The sequence below is a fragment of the Sparus aurata genome, chromosome 18 (genome assembly GCF_900880675.1).
Source record: "Sparus aurata chromosome 18, fSpaAur1.1, whole genome shotgun sequence".
NCBI lineage: Eukaryota > Metazoa > Chordata > Actinopteri > Spariformes > Sparidae > Sparus > Sparus aurata.
Window position 1 is genome coordinate 1,050,665 of NC_044204.1, and position 16,692 is coordinate 1,067,356.

The window sequence follows — 16,692 nt, forward strand, 5'->3', positions numbered from 1 at the left end:
CAACCTTTTGCTCCACAGCCCATTTTGAAAGAGGATCCAGAGTTCAAAAGGGACCTATGGGCAACAGTGGCGTGGCGTGATGAAAATTTCCAAGGAAGCCAAGTGAGACACAACCTCTAAGCTGTGAATGTTTTATGGGGGTGGGGTCAAAAAATCGTATGTTGCAATTTATATGTTGCTATTTCATGTAGTCGGATGAACTATTAGAGCGCCCAGCATCATTTTACCAGGACTTACACAGGCTTGTTATCTAACCGACACTTTGAGCACCGACGTGCTCTCTCTCTCTGTGTCTCAGTCAGTCAATCACTCATACTCGCACGCACACACACAGTCCTCATAAACATCTCATTAATGTATGCAACCACCCTCCCAAAAGCACAACCAGCTACTTAATGCACAGCACACATTTGATATTGGAAAGATGCAAATTCATTCACACACTCAATCAGAAGCCGTTAAGTTTTACGTCCACGTCAAACACGACTTGTAAGCTCTATGTGAGATACACAAATGCTTTTCACTTTTCAGTTTATATACATAATAATAAATGTAAATGTTCATTATACAGCAACACAACAACCCAGTACCAGTGGCTGTAAACTGCACACCTGACATGGGCATGTATTCAGACAGCCCGGCCCATCATGGCCGCTGTCGGTGGTGCTCATTTTCTCCACATAAACAAAACAATAAACAACAACTTCCACTGCATGAAAAGTGGGATTTTCGTCAGTATGCGGCACTGTAGATTGACGTGGAATTTCAGGTTTTCGACTGCACGCGGCAATTTACAGGCAACACCAAAAACTGACGTAAATTGTCGGAAATTGACGTGGGCCTTGCTTGGCAGTTGTCCCCCAATGACCCCCCTCCCCCTGATTCTAGGGGAGGCTTTAACATGTAAATGAAAATGCTGTGAGCTATACAAATGTAAATCAGGGTAGCAGGGGGAGTTTTACCCCAGGTGACCTTTTTCTAAAAGTTGTTAACTTCATTTTAAGAAAATCTCTGGTATAAATAGATCAGGCTCAGTATAGCCTAATGATAGACCCTTATATTTTAGCTTGAATTGATTTATTTAATGAAAGTATGCTAGATTAATTACTGTGTATGTCATTAGCAATGGCCAATGTTATGTAAAAAAGATGATTTATTCTTTTCTCTCTCTCTCTCTCTCTCTCTCTCTCTCTCTCTCTCTCTCTCTCTCTCTCTCCTGGGAACAAGTTAAAGATAAAACGCCAGTTGTTAAGGAGTCATCACCCAGAAATCGCAATTTCTCTCGTTAAATCATGCATATTGGTGTTGGACCTCTGTTGAAACTTGCCTGAAAAGCTGGAGTTTGAAAGTGGCTTATTTTTTTCGCTTTGGCTCTTTTTCCGAACAGGGTTACCACAGGAGGCTACTTGCATAAGCATCGGCTCACAGCCGTCCTCAGCCAGACTTTTCTGCCTATTTCTCTGTCATTTTCACGCCATACATCGTGACCGCCAGCATTAAAACTCAGGTCTTACATGTAAAACACGAGTGTGAAAAGTAAGAAGGAAAAAAAAAGAATTTACCATTCAGAGACGTCCTGCTGTAAACGTGTCTCTTCCACCGTCTCTGTCTCTTCACTCTCCCGTTCAGGTTCCGACTCCGGCTCGTACATAAATGCCTGAATTCCGTAAGGTTCGTCATTTAGTGTGTGCGCCATGACAGGGGGCTGTTTATGTTTTGGAGTCTGTGTGCATGCAGGCTCGCCCCCCATTCTGGCTCTGTCCTTCCTGCGGCCAATCAACGCGCGCCTCATTACATATTAATACAATGCACATCCGGACCGGTCAAAACCTCGCGCATAATCTCGCGTGAGAAAGTCGCGGTATGAAAAAGTGTCAGAACAAGCTCTATGTTTGATTTTTTTTAATTTTTTTTTCTTCTAATACATATGTGTCAAACTCAAGGCCCGCGGGCCAAATCCGGCCCGCCACGTCATTTTATGTGGCCCGCGAGAGCTTAAAAGGTGTACAATTGTCTTAAAATAAGTCTACACTGCTTTACAGTGTACAGTGACCATAAACTACATCTCCCACAATGCATGTCGATGACCCGATAACCCGACGTGCATTGTGTGACCCGCGAAAAGATCGCATCCTGCCGCGAGATCCCAGTGTTTCCATATCAGCGTTTGACTAAAGCGGATTTCTAAGAAGTGATGGAGAAGTTGTCCACAAATTAAAAGGCAGACTGCAGCTGCAGCAGAATGTGTTCACCAAAGCTACCGCTAAAAGTGATGCAGCAGTGAAAGCTAGCTTTATTGTGGCTGAAGAAATCACCCGAGCGTCCAAGTGTTTTTCGGAGGGCGCATTTGTGAAGCGCTGCAAGCTAAAGGTGTGTGAGCAGGTGTACCCCGACCAGAATCAGACTTTTAACAATATCAGTTTGTCAAGAAACACCATCGCAGACCGAGTTAAGGAACTGGCAGACAATCTGACAACACAGCTGGCCGAAGAGTCACGCAGTTACCTGCTTTTTCGCGGACAACATGGATAAAGCGCATCTGTCCACTTTCATAAGAGGCGTGAAGGCAGACTTCACTGTCAGTGACGAGCTCTTGGATGTAGCTGCCATGCATAGGACGACGACGACGGGCAGGAACATTTTTGATACGGTGGAAAGGTCCGTGAGTAAAACTAAATTACCGTGGGACAAGTTGATGGGTTAACTACCGATGGTGCATCTGCAATGTGTGGAGGAAAAACGGGCTTGGTTGGATTAGTGAAGTCATCACACAGAAGTCCGACATGGTCACAGCTTTCCAGTGAAAACTGCACCTGTGGAGGTCCCAGTTGGAACAGGACAATGTTGCCCACTTTCCTGTCTGTCAGTGCTTTTTCGTGTGCTCTGTTAGCTGCCAAATTAAACCACATATTCAGTGTGTTTACAGGTGTATGTGTTCAAATGTTTACTGTAATCAAAACCATCTCTCATTACCCTCTGCAAGGCTCTCTGCTTTTTGTTTTTCTAAAATGCCACACACGTGAGACGTGTTTTAGCAGCTCAGAATTATTTGTGTGCCATAGTTCTGCCCCACTCAACAGTGACAAAAACGTTTTGAACAAAGTTGATGTAATAACTTGTGTGTGATCATATTTGGCTTATCTTTGTTATTAATTTGAAAAGTTTGATCTGTGATTGATGGAGTAATGGTGGGTTTCTTAACCTGATAAATTAAAGGGACCAGTTATAATTACAGAGCAATGTGCTTAAATATATTTTTACATTTATGTAAATGCTTGTTCAATATTTGTACAGTTGAATAAATAATAATTAAATGCAGAGACACTTATTTGTTACAATATTTTACGGAGTAGTTACATTCATACAGTCTTACAGTTACAACCGGCCCTTTAAGGGCAACCATAATGTTGATGTGGCCCGGGCTGAAAATGAGTTTGACACCCCTGTTCTAATAAGTTTTAAGAAATGATCCAAAGCGATCCAAGAGGGACTGGATATGTAAAAAACCGGGTGATGACTCCTTTAAGAAGTTAAAATTTGCATGAGATAACCAAGATATTAAAATGTAAAAAAAAAAAATCTTTCTATAATTTCATGGGTTCTGAATGTTTTAAAAGCAGTTGAAAAGTAATTCTTATTGCGTGTGAGAGTTCATGACCTGTAAGAGTTTTTACACTTCCGGGTAGACCGGAGCATGAGTGACGAGGAAGAAGGAGCGGCGAGTTAATGGCGTCGAGCCGCTGACAGTGGACTGTGTGTGTCGTCAGTGTCGTGTTTTATCACTAACCGACTTGTGAACTGTTGTCGGACGACGTGCTGTGAGTTGGACTCTCCATCGCAGTCGAAGTGTTTGTGTTTTAATGGACACGAAGCAAGTTCGGCTAAGTTAGCTAGCAGGAGCTAAGCTAGCTAGCAGGAGCTAGGCTAGCGGCCCGGCCATTGTCGAGAGGACCTCTACGCGGACGGGAGGAGCTTTGCCGGGTCGCCACAAAGAATGTCGCCGACGGAGCTTCACTGCCGCAGAGGGACACGGAGGTTTATCGCTTCGAGCATTTTGTTTTCACAGACTAACCTCGCCTCATAACAAGGCCGCGACCTCCTGTTAGCTCGGAGCCACGTCTGCAAGTCCAGATTTACACGATGCCGATAATGACGCCATTGTGTGTAAGTAACTGTTACTGTTTTCTCCCTCGTTTAATTTTGCTGTGACTTACGTTTCTTTATTCATACCAGTCTTTTTAATTGTTTTCCAGCTGCCTGTAAGACATTACGAGACAGTACGCAGGACAACAAACAACCAGATCTTGCATCGCAGGCGGACGCTGTGAGGAGTTCAGCTCGGAGTCGATCGAGGACAAAGAGGGTAAGATTTATTAGATTAGGTCCGTTTTTGGTCAATGTGACTATTATTCTATTAAATAATAGATGTGTTGTATCCATACGCAGTGCATCGCGCAGTACTAATCGTCTTTATTGATTGTTTTTACAGCTGCTGGAAGCGAGACAGAGTGCTAGCTGAGGATGAGGTGGACCTTTGGAAGTGCGCCGCCATAGACCTGATGTCTGAGGAGGAAGACGGCACAAGATGGCGGGGTGTCTGGATGAATTGTGCGACCTCCGTCCTTTCGCAGCCGGGAGCTCACCGAGCTCTGTACCACACTGCTGTCACATGAGAGGCGATTCTGAAGTACAGGGCAGCGCACCACAGACGTCTGCAAAAACAGACACTTCGCGGTGCTGTAGGATTTTGGGCCTCTTGTGATCTTCCCGTTCGTTTTGTGGGCAGATTATGCTTTGTACATGCTGTGTGTTTGTGTTTGTGCTAATAAAACTCTTTCTTTGAATAAACAACACCTTCCTGGCAAATGTTCCTTTCCTCAATTAACTCATTCATGCCCTTGATGATATCATAAATATAAATGAATGAACAATTAATATAAATATATATTACAAAAATAAATATAAATATATATATATATCAATATATATATATTCTCACTGGGGTTACGTTTATAATGACCCAGGGTGACCAATCACGAGTGATTTTGCTTGTTTATGAGTAGTGGTTTCATCCAATACTGAGTGAGGATATTCAAGCCAGCCCACACATCCTCTGGCCAGGCGTGGTTTCACTGCTATTCATATGCAAATTAGAGCCGTTCGCACCTCCGGGAGCTCCACTGACGTCATGGTTCATTTCCGACAATTTTCGGCACAGACAAACGCCACGTTCACAGCCTGTAAATTGTTGTTAACTGCCGAAAATTAGGGAGATTTCCGGGCGTTTACGGGGCCGAAAATCCCACTTTTCATGCAGTGTTCAGTGGACTCACATGCTGCTTAATCAAAGCAAGCAAGACACAATACGGACTATAATCACATCATTGTGATGCGCACAGAAAAAAAATGCGTTTTCCTCACCCTATTCGTAGAGGAAGGCCATACTCCTGTCTCTCATGGTGGCAAAGTGATCGGTGCTTTTAGGTCCTCCACAACAACAGAGTCAATGGATATCTTGGTCAAGTTTACAAGCCTGTCCTGTCCACATGTGTTCCTCAGTTTTGATCCTCTTTAGACAGGAGAATGAGCGCTCTGCTGATGCACTGGTAGCCGTAATCGTGAGCAAACGCTGCAGCAGTTTGAAGACCTCGGTGTCAAACTCCACAAAAGTATGCACCAACTCCACAAAATTGCCCCTGTTTGCGCTGCCAGTGGCCTCATTGTTCAGTGACCCCTGAACGCTTGCTCTTGGCGCGCAAGGTACAGGGCTGCAACGATGAGTGTCATTAAAATATCCCGTTTTTCTTCACCTGCTCATTGTGCTTCTTTGTGCTCCGACTTTTTGCCAAATCCAGAGCCTCGTTAATCCAAGCTTGGCGCTAGCAGCTAGCCACTTGGTGCGGACGTAATTCTCCTCATTGAAAGTCCGAAAACTTTTCTTCATCTCAGTACGGAGCTACGGAGTTTTGGTGTTGGCCTGCCGTCAGATTTAATTCGGAGTTGCTGCTGTAGAGGCAGTTTAGTAAAATTATTTTTAACTAAATACTCCAAATCTCCACCCTCCATACTTGCGCTTAATATTTTTGCTAGCTTACCAAGTATTGACACAAAACAACAACCTCCCTCATTTCATTCAATGACGTTAACATACTGTGATTTGATTGGTGTGATGCCAACGAGTTTGTGGCTTCCCTTAACACTGTACTGACCAATCACAGGGGAGCAGTGTCATGCCAAAAGCCTCACCTGATTGGTCAATCATTCTTTTTTTTTCACGAAGGGAGGCCAACTCAGCTTGGCCTCCTCACAGAGAACAGAGTGCAGTACCATGTTTTCAACGCTCATTCACCACGTAACATTTAGAGGGGCGCTGTTTTACACATCATGGAACGCTCAATAATTAATGAAGAGAGACGAGGAGGAGACGACAGACACAACACAGAAGGATTACGTAAACTGTTAAAAGTGTTTTTATTAAATGACGGTTATATTCTGAAAAAAGTGAGGAAGCCTGGCTTCCCTTGGCCTCTGCAAGAAAACGCCACTGATGGGCAAACATCATCATCTCTGGCTCTGAGGATGCTATTACAAAACTTATTCATCACTTTTCTGGGTGGACTAAGCTTAAGACCTCAGTTGCTTGGTTCCTTAGGCTCAAAACTATTCTCCTGGAGCTAATGAGAAAGAGGAAGGAGACAGTAAGTCTTTTGCTGGCTCATCCACGCAATCAGTTGAAGAGGAGATGAGAAAGGCCAGTGATGTTATTGAAGGTCAATCACTTTGTTGGTGTGACCTCTCTAGAGCAGAGACTGCCATTATTGGCTTCAGTCAGCAGGGCAGCATTCATGGAAGAAATCAATTCAGTGGGGAGTGGAGGATCAGATGTAAAGAAAACCAGTGACATCTACATCTGCGACAAAAGTACTGGATCACGAATGCTAACTATGTCTGTCGAAAAATAATATCTGAATGTGTGGTTTGTCGATGGTATCGAGGACAGCCAAGTGAGCAGAAAATGGCCGACATGCGAAGGGAGATAATTATTCCAGACCTGCCTCCTTTCACCAGTGTAGGAGTGGACTACTTCAGTTCCATTGAGGTCAAGAAAGGAGGTGCTATGGTCTAAAGTTATGGAGTAATATTCACCTGCATGACAAGCAGAGCCTTACATTTGGAGATTGCAAATTCTCTAGACACGGACTCTTGTATTAATGACATATGAAGATTTGTGTGTCGCAGAGGTCAAGTGTCTAGTTTGAGGTCAGACAATGGCACAAACTTTGTTAGAGCAGAGCGAGAGTTAAGAGAAGCCTTAGCTGCCATAGACCACAGCAAGATTCAAGGCGCTTTCCTGCAGAGTGGCATTGATTGGATGTTCAACACCCCTGCCGCATCCCATCATGGCGGTGTGTGGGAGCGACTCATCAGGATGGTTAACAGCAATCTTTGAATGATGAAAACCTGCATACTATCCTGTGTGAAGTGGAGGCTATTCTCAATGACCGCCCCCTAACCAAGGTCTATGATGATGTCAATGACTTGGAAGCCCTCACTCCAAATCATATCCTTTTGCTCAAAGGTAAACCCACTCTTGCTCCTGGCATCTTTCTAAAGGATGATGTTTACATCAAGAGGAGACGGAGGCAGGTTCAATATCTTTCAGATCTGTTTTGGAAGCGGTGGATAAGGGAATACTTATTTGTCTGTCTTTTGGGTTTCATCAGGTCTCCACTGGTGGCAGTATAGCATTTTCTTTATAGTCAGGTGTAGGTAATCAGGGAGTATGGATAGGAGGATCATGTGTTTTTTACCGCTCACTCGACCAGCTCACTCCTTTGTTTTCCAGCAGCATCAAAAAGTTTCATTTTTGCATTAGTTCAGTCATGCTTTGTTATAATACTGTGTGTCTAATAAATGGGAATCTCACCCGAATATGGACAAGCGCATGGACAATTGTTTGTTGAGAGCGTAAATACAGTCTCCCACTCCCATGCCGAGTGACTACAGGAGGGCAGGATAGTCGCTATACTATATATAGGTGTGTGTGTGTGTGTGTGTGTGTGTGTGTGTCTGGCAGAACAAAGAAACAGTGGTGGTCACTGATTACATATGGGTGTGATATGCTCCAGGCTCAAGGAATGTGTGTGTGTCTGCGTGTGTGTGTGTGTGTGACGTGATGCCAGGTTATAGAAGATGGTTAGTTGCATGCAGAGACCCTGAGTCTGTGTGAAGCAGCATTCGACTAACGTCAAATTAGCCATCTAGGAAAGCAAACTACCGATAACCTGACCTGAGATCACAATAACACTCAAACAGTGGACAAACGCATAAATTGAACACATGTGCATTACATCAACCAGAGTTCAAAGTCCTGTGCTAAGCCGTGATGCTATGCTAACTAAGCCCAGAGCTACAGTGAAGACTTCAGTTTGATAAAAGGTGTAAATAACTACAAAACTTCTCCTGACTTACATCAGCATGGACAGAGAAGTTCATTATTCAGTTCAGGTGGACTGTTGTGGACTGAAGTGGACTGATGTGGCCTGGTGTGGACTGATGTGGCCTGGTGGTGACTATTGACTGATATGGACTGATGTGGACTGGTGTGGACAAGTGTGGACATGTGTGGACTGATGTGGACTGCTGTGGACTGGTGTTGACTGTTATCTAATGTAGACTGGTGTTAAATGGTGGTGACTAATCTGGAGAGGTGGTTTAATTCACATTTAAAGAAATGCCCTCTTAGCGTGCTTGAGATATTGTGTTCATTCGAAAGGGACAGACAGAACAACAACCCTGACCCTCGTGTTGGGACCAACATCAGCACAGAGCACCACTACAGGTCATCACACAGGATATGTAACACCAGTGAAAAGGTGTTTAGACTAGTCACAGTCCTAGTCCAGGTGCAAGTTTTTGTTGGGGTTCTGTACTCACCTGGACGATCTCATTGCTCCACACGCTGGTGTCCAGTTTTAGACTCTGAACCTTCGAGACCATCGTCCCCAGACCTCTGTGCTGCCCTGCAGGTGAGAAACACACACACACACACACACACACACGCACACAGTAAGAAAACCTGTTGAATGAGCTCATGTCTTTTTAATCCCACCAGATCTGACTCTGCTGTGAAAACTGTCAACCAAAAAACCAGACAGAGAGCAGAGCCTAAAACAGACCATGTGATGTCACTTCCTGTTTCAACTTTTTGTTCCTGAAACAGAAACTTTGATCCTGAACAAGAAGAGTTCAGTTTCAGGTGAGACACACATACGCACACTCTCTCTCTCTCTCTCTCACACACACACACGCATGCACGCACGCGCACATTCTACAATGTGGTTGAACCAGCACTGTGACAGTTTCACCTGCAGTGATTCATGTCTACACAGGTGTTCTTAAGGGGCGTTCAGACTGAACGCGATAGACGCGAATGGAGCGGCAACTCTACATTGAAAATCAATGTAAATGGCGCGATGACACGCGATTCAGGCGACGGCGGCGCGAATGGAGCATCTGGCGCGGCGCGAATGAAGCGTCTGGAGCGTCTGGCGCGGCGCGAATGAAGCGTCTGAAGCGTCTGGCGCGGCGCGAATAAAGTTGAAAATATCCAACTTTTCAAGCGGCATCGCGCCGCGACATCCAATCAGCGACGAGTTCAAGCCGACGACGTCACTTCCATCACGTACGGTTGTTTACGGTTGGCAACGATGGAGGAGAAGCTAGTTGTAGCTGTGTGTGGGCACCCAGTGCTGTACGACACCGCAACTCACCTCAGACAGATGGACAGGCGCTCCGCAGCTGAGATGGAGTGCCTGTAGTTGGTGTCCAGGCGGGAGATCCTGGCACCAACCCGAGCTAACAGGTCCTCGAACTGGGCTCCGGTCAGCCTGAGGTACCGATGGAACCGGTCGTCATCCAGACGGAGCTCCTGGAGGAGACAGTGACATTCCCCCAACTCCGTGTGTCTCCGGAGGACTTCATGAATCCAGACACGACGGCGGGTGGTTTTCCGGTGTTTCTGGGACAGCAGGTACAGTGCAGCAACGGTGGTGATATCAGCCATAATAGACGTGGAAAGACAGCGGGTTGAGAAATACCGGTTCAAAAATGAGCGGGCAAGCGCGAATGACGCGAATGAAGCGAATGACGCGAATGAAGCGAATAGTCCAAAATGATCACGCGGCGCGAATGGAGCGTCTGGCGCGGCACGAATTAAGCGTCTGAAGCGATTGTATTCGCGTCTGTCGCGTTTGGTCTGAACGCCCCATTAGGTGTTTCACAAACACACCCACTGAAATACACTGGTGTTTAACCACAGAATACAGATGATTTAATCTGATGGAACAGAACTGATCTGTATTAATTTATTAATCTGTATGACAGGCTGCATCTGTTATCATAGCATCAGTCACCTGCACAGTTCTTGCAGATGACCACACACAGGTTGATTGAGGCCCAGTCAGGGTTCAGGGCTTTGCAGTCGGCACACATTCGGTTGGATCGGTTGGACCAGATCTTCTCGGCCACCTCGTAATCCGACAGAGTCTCTGCAATGGCCTCCTGCAGCGCCTCCATCCAGTCCCGTTTGTCCCGGTCCGACTCAGCAGTGAAGCTGAGGAGGCGGAGCAGAGGTGAGGTTAGACTTCAGCGTTTAAACAAGACCAGAAACCAGGAGGAGTCACGTGGGACCGCTTGGGGTGATGGTTGCCTAGAACTTTCCTCACGTCAAAATCTCCTAATTTTCATGTATATTCGATAGTTTTAGCCCATTTTTTTATGTTAAAACGACGTGTAAAGTATAGCAAAGTTCGAGTGCTTAGGCGTGTCTTTTTCGTGTTTATTTTCTCCCCTCATGGCATCTTCTTTGAAGAACAGAACAGGTAAGCATGGAATAAACAATGCTAGCATGGATAGTGGCGCTACATCCAAGACGGGATCCAGCTCTGCAGGCATGCCGAGCCCTACAACAGATGCTCTAACAGGACTTCAGGCAACTTTGGAAAAAAAAATGCCGGAGATGGCTCAGGTTAGCAGTATACTTAAAGGGCTGCAAGAGGATGTTTCCAGCATTAAGACAGCACAAGCTAAAACTAAACTAACTAGACATTTCAGCCATATATGAAAGACAGGATGAAGCAGACAGCCGAATTATGGACTTGTAAACTGAAAATGCCAGGCTTGTCTCTGAGCTACAGAAAAGAGCAAAGCACTGTGAGGAGATGGAAAGAGCAATCCAAAATGCAGAGAGCAGGGTTAGACAACTGAACTTGCAGTGGGTTGGATTTAAAAAAAGGGAAGGCGAAAATCTGAGGGAGCTAACAAAGCAGCTCATAAATGACGCTCTGGGAGTGAAGCTAGCTGACAACGAGCTACAGCGGGTTTATCGACCAGGGCCACCCGTGACCGAGGAGGATTTACCTCCGTGACCGGCCATTATTAGATTTCATTCGCTACTGGAAAGGGACTGAGTGATTGGCCACTGTTAAGGGGAAATACAAGAGCAAGACACCGCTGGAATGGGAGGCTCCAAGATCTTGTTCTTTCCAGACGCGACAAAAGCTGCTGCTGAGAAGAGGAGAAAATTCACTGACATACGGAAGAACTTCACGTGATGGACATCTGATTTACACTGGCCTACCCAGCAAAACTTTTCTTCACTTGGAAGAGAAGGAAAATGACTTTTGAAGACCATAAGAAAGCGCTGCAATTCCTTGACAAGAAGACGGAAGACGCTGAATGACTGTGGGTAGGCTGCTTGTCTTAATACAGATGCAGATGTGGGAGATGACAAGTGTCTCAGTAGCATACTAGGGCTAATATGTACTGCATCAGTGCTAGCTGATCACTGTGGGAGACAATTTGGCTTGAGAACAAACCTCTTTTTGTTTCTGTTTTTTTCTAACTTAAGCCACTTTCAGAATACTTGCCAAATATAGGCTGCAATTATCATTTGTAATTAATCACCTTAATAACAAGTACACGTCTTCCATAGCTCATTTGATTGTAAGAAAAGAGGTGTTGCAATACTTGTGCATAAGAAATTGCAGTTTGTTTTGCTAAAGGAGCTCAAGGATGAAGAGGGGAGGGTTGTCTGTATTGAATCAGTAATTAATGGAAAGAAAATTAACGTGTAATATATGCTCCTAATGAGGATGATCCTGAGTTTTTTCTGAATCAGTAATGGATACTACAGTAGGTGTCAAAGTATTAACTGACCATACAACTGTAGAACTGTGTGTCTCTATTTGCGTGGAAAAAAGATCTCACAGATTTCTTTCAGATTAACATTGGTTCTACTCCAAAAATAGGCACAGTATGGGAGGCTTCAAAGGCATATATCAGAGGCAAAATCATTGCTGAAGCATCAAAAAGGAAGAAACAAGATAGAGAGACAATCAGTAGGCTGGAGAATAAGATAAAACAAAAAGAGAGAGATCTGTCAGAAAACTTTAGTGAAGACTGGCTGAAACGGGTGTATGAATTAAAGTATAGCCTAAATTGTATATACAGCAAGAAGGCTGAGTATGCTATGTTTAGACTTAAGGCCAGCTTTTTACGATAGTGGAGAGAATGCTGGCAAACTTTTGGCTAGACAACTGAAGAAGCAGGAGACTGCAAGCAGAATTCCTGGTATTAAAACTAGTAATGGAAAGATAGCTACTTCAGCCAAGGAAATTAACCAGGTGTTTATGGAGTTTTACAACAATCTCTATACATCCGATACAGTTTTTAGCCCTGAAAAATTGAAAACGTGGTTTTCCAAGATTCAGTTGCTGAGTTTCCCACCAGAACAGGTAGAGCAATTGGATGCTCCAATCAGAGAGGAGGAGGTTAGGAAAGCCATTAAGTCAATGCAGTCAGGCAAGGCCCCCGGATTGGACGGTTTTCCTGTTGAGTACTACAAGCTGTACATTGATATCTTAGCGCCTGTCTTGAAAAAGGTGTACTCATAGTGATTATCACTTGGTTAGCTAATGTAATGTAGCTAATGTAGACTATAAAATTTTCACTAAAGTTCTGGCTATGCGGCTTTAAAATTTAATTCCTTGTATTGTAGGCCCTGATCAGGTGGGATTTGTAAAGGGCAGATCATCTTTTGACAATTTGAGACGCCTACTCCACCTTATGAGGCAAAACAGACAGTCTGATGAACCTATTGCGGCCTTCTCTTTAGATGCAGAGAAGGCCTTTGATATGGTGAAGTGGTGGTTTTTGATACATGTTCTGGAGAGCTTTGGGTTTGGACAGGGATTCATTAAATGGATTCAGCTGATATATGCAGAACCAAAGGCATCAGTGTTGACCAATGGGGTAGTTTAATCTTTTTTCAATATATCTAGAGGCGTAAAACAAGGAGACCCCCTCTCTTCATTATTGTTTATTATGTTCCTCGAGCCACTTGCAATGGCAATTAGATCAGACACAAGCATACAGGGGGTAAGATCAGGAGGAAGGGAGCATAAACTGTTCCTCTATGCGGATGACATCCTTTGGCTGTCTGTGTCTCCATTTGGACCAGTTGAGTCTCTTTCACAAACACTTCAGAAGAAGGGACACCCGAATCCAATCCTGCAGTATTCTAGAGAGATCTGGGTAAAGGTGCAAAAGCAACTGCATATATCCCAATACAAGCAAGAATATTCATCAATTTGGAATAACTCCTCAGTTAAAGTAGAGAGGGAATCCTTTGTTTGGACAACCTGGCTGAACAAAAATATCATTAGGTTAAGCGAATTGTATGGTAATCTGGAAATATTTACAACTAAGGAGCTGTGTAACGTGTCTAAAGCTCTCATTTGATGATGACAGAAATAAACTACTCTGCTATTTCAAATTGCCTCAGCATGTGTGTAAGGCCTCTGCTTTCTATAAAACTATGGCAGACAGTATGTTTGGTCAGTACAATCATTTAAGGCAAATCTGGGAGAGGAATCTGAACTCAAACATTTAGGAGGAGGCATGGAAAGAAGTGGTCTTCAATGCAGGGTGGCCTATGAGGGATGCACTTAGTACATTTACACACTATAAGGTTATCCACAGATATTGTTGTTGGAAATGTATGAATGACACAGGCTTCTACCTCCACCTTCTGTGGGGATGCCCTCCGGTCCTTCCTTTTTGGAAACAAATTATTAAAACTATCGGAGAATGGTTAGATAGGCCACTACCAGAGTCTCCACAGCTATCTCTATTAGGAGACAGGTCCCTTTTACCTCCAGGGGTGTCTAAAGCAGAATCTGCTCTGGCACTAGCTGGGTTTATTTCAGCTGTAAGAATAATCCTTAAACACTGGAAAAGCCAAGTATGGCCTGGTTTCACAGACTGGCTAAAGCAGCCTCCTTTGAAGATCTTATTGCAAGATAGAATAATGGTAGGGGTAAATGTTACTAGGTCTGGTCCCACTTCCTACATTTTATTCAATTTTAACTGGCTAGTGCCCCATAAGGAAAGTATTATCATGCGAAATCCTTTTATTTTGTATTTTATTTCATTTTATTTTATTTTACTTATGATGTATTTATTTTATCCATTATCAATATTTCTTATGGTGATGTTACATGTAACATATTACATGTAATTGTTTATACAATTGTTTTATTGTATTACTGGTTTTCAGTTTTTATTGCCCGGATGGCTGTGAAGTGCATGTATAGCACAAAGTGTTATATGATGTGTATGTTGTGTTTCCTGTGAAAAAACAAAAATCAATAAAAAGTTTGATTATAAAAAAAGACCAGAAACCAGCAGGCTGAAGTGAGGCTGCTTCAGTTTGAAATGCAGGGATTTAACTGTAAGGAGAGCGTTTTACCCCTCAGTGGTTTTCAGCAGCAGAAACATGTTTGTTTCATTGCAACAAACGACTACATGTGTCCAGTTTTTAGCAGGAAAGCAGGAAAGTTCAAATATGGTTGTTTTGATTGTTAAAGGTGCAATATGTATAGATAGATCTTCACTTATTGCTTTTCATTACTGAATAAACAAACTGAGCTGAAAGGAAACAGGTTCATCTGTTGTTCTGTGTTTATCTGTTATCTGTTCTAGGAACTTTTCCCTGTGTTCTTATTATAATGTTATAAAAATTGTTAATATTAACTCTCTGAGTTAAATTTTGTTTTTCAGAATCTACATAGTGCACCCTTCCACAACTTCCCAACCCAACAGTTCTTCCTGGAAAGCTGTATGCTACAGTGTTACCTGAAGGTTTTGTACGGCGTGATTAGGTCGAAGCTCTTGTGCTTTCCGTCTCTGATTGTTGCTCCTCGAGCTTCAATCAGTGTGATGCCAATCCCATTACGGAAACACTGCACACACACACGCACGCACGCACACACACACACACACACACACACACACACACACACACACACACACACACACACACACACACACACACACACACACACACATGTTAGAGACACACATGAACAGGAACACATAAAAACATGTTGGGACAAAGTTACAGGAGGAAACAAACTAGATCGTCTAGTGAGAACAGTGAGAACTGCTTGAGCTCAATAAAATATAAAATCATCTGATCACAGAACTGATCAATACATTAAGAAGTCTTTAATGTCTCTGCTACATGACTAGATAAGACTGTGAAAAGAGACTGTGAATGTGTTGAATAGTCTTGTGACGTTCACGAACGAACCGATTCTATTGAACGGCTCGTTAACATGAACGATGGGAACCGAGTCGCAGCTGGGAACCGCTCTTTTTTTTTTTCTTTTTTTTTCTTTATCTATTTTTTTATATCACTGTGTGCTCCTCCTTTGCTTCTCCCCCTGAGTGGGACAGAGAAGTTACATGGGGTGGAGTGCAGCCCAGCTGCACGGTGCTTATTAGATATGCAAATGTAGCATGAGTTGTGCACGCTGCCTTTGCGTAAAAAAAAAAAAAAAACAGAAATACATGACTGCCCCTGCCTCGGAGAGCAGAGCAGCTGCAGTGGTCTTAATTAGGAGGACAGTCACTGTCGTGTGTCATGACGTCGTCGTTTGGACAAAATGAGCCAAAGGAAACAGAGCAGCATTTGGATGCACTTTTCTCTTGTGGAAGATAGTAATGCAAAATGCAATATTTGTCATAAAAATATTTCTTTTAAGTCCGCTTCAACAAATAATTTGCTAGGCACTTCAAAACACAACACCTAACAGTAAAAGTGGCAGAGGTGAGAAGAGAGCCAACTGACTCAGGCAATAGTGACAATGAAGTCTCCAGTGACACTGAAAATGCTAGTGCCTACCTGCCTCCATATCAGGTAGTGCTTTGTTTTTTAATGTTTATTTTTAAGTGTTAAGGTGTTGCATGAATAACAAGTCATGGTAGCTTTACACACATACAAACACTTTGTACAAAGGGTAAATCCAAAATAGTGATGTCACTGTCAAAGCAGAATGATATGGCGCAACCTTGTGAAATATTTACAGTGAATCCAGATCAGACTTAAAATCTAGTCCACACATGGCAAATGAGGTTATAATCAATATTTCAGAATAATTCAAACTCAGATATTGGTGGGATATCTAATTTTGTATTATTTTGTTACAAATCTCACCCCATCATACCTCCCAGTGATTATATTTCCAAGATAAAATGAGTTACCACCAGGCTGGCTTCTTAAAACTTAATAAATGTAAAAATCTGTCAAATGAGCCAGTTTTTTGAACAGCTCTTTGAAAGGAACGG

General features: G+C 43.4%; 1 protein-coding gene across 4 annotated transcripts in view; it reads right to left on the reverse strand.

Moving 5' to 3' along the window:
- arap3 (ArfGAP with RhoGAP domain, ankyrin repeat and PH domain 3) overlaps positions 1 to 16,692 on the reverse strand; it is a 163,307-nt gene that overhangs the window by 69,913 nt on the left and 76,702 nt on the right. For all 4 annotated transcript variants that reach the window (XM_030395552.1, XM_030395551.1, XM_030395550.1 and 1 more), the window contains 3 exons: positions 15,199 to 15,305; positions 10,416 to 10,615; positions 8,938 to 9,023 (listed from right to left, as the gene is read on the reverse strand). In XM_030395552.1, coding sequence (XP_030251412.1) covers positions 8,938 to 9,023; positions 10,416 to 10,615; positions 15,199 to 15,305 — 393 coding nt within the window. The remainder of the gene's footprint in view (positions 1 to 8,937; positions 9,024 to 10,415; positions 10,616 to 15,198; positions 15,306 to 16,692) is intronic.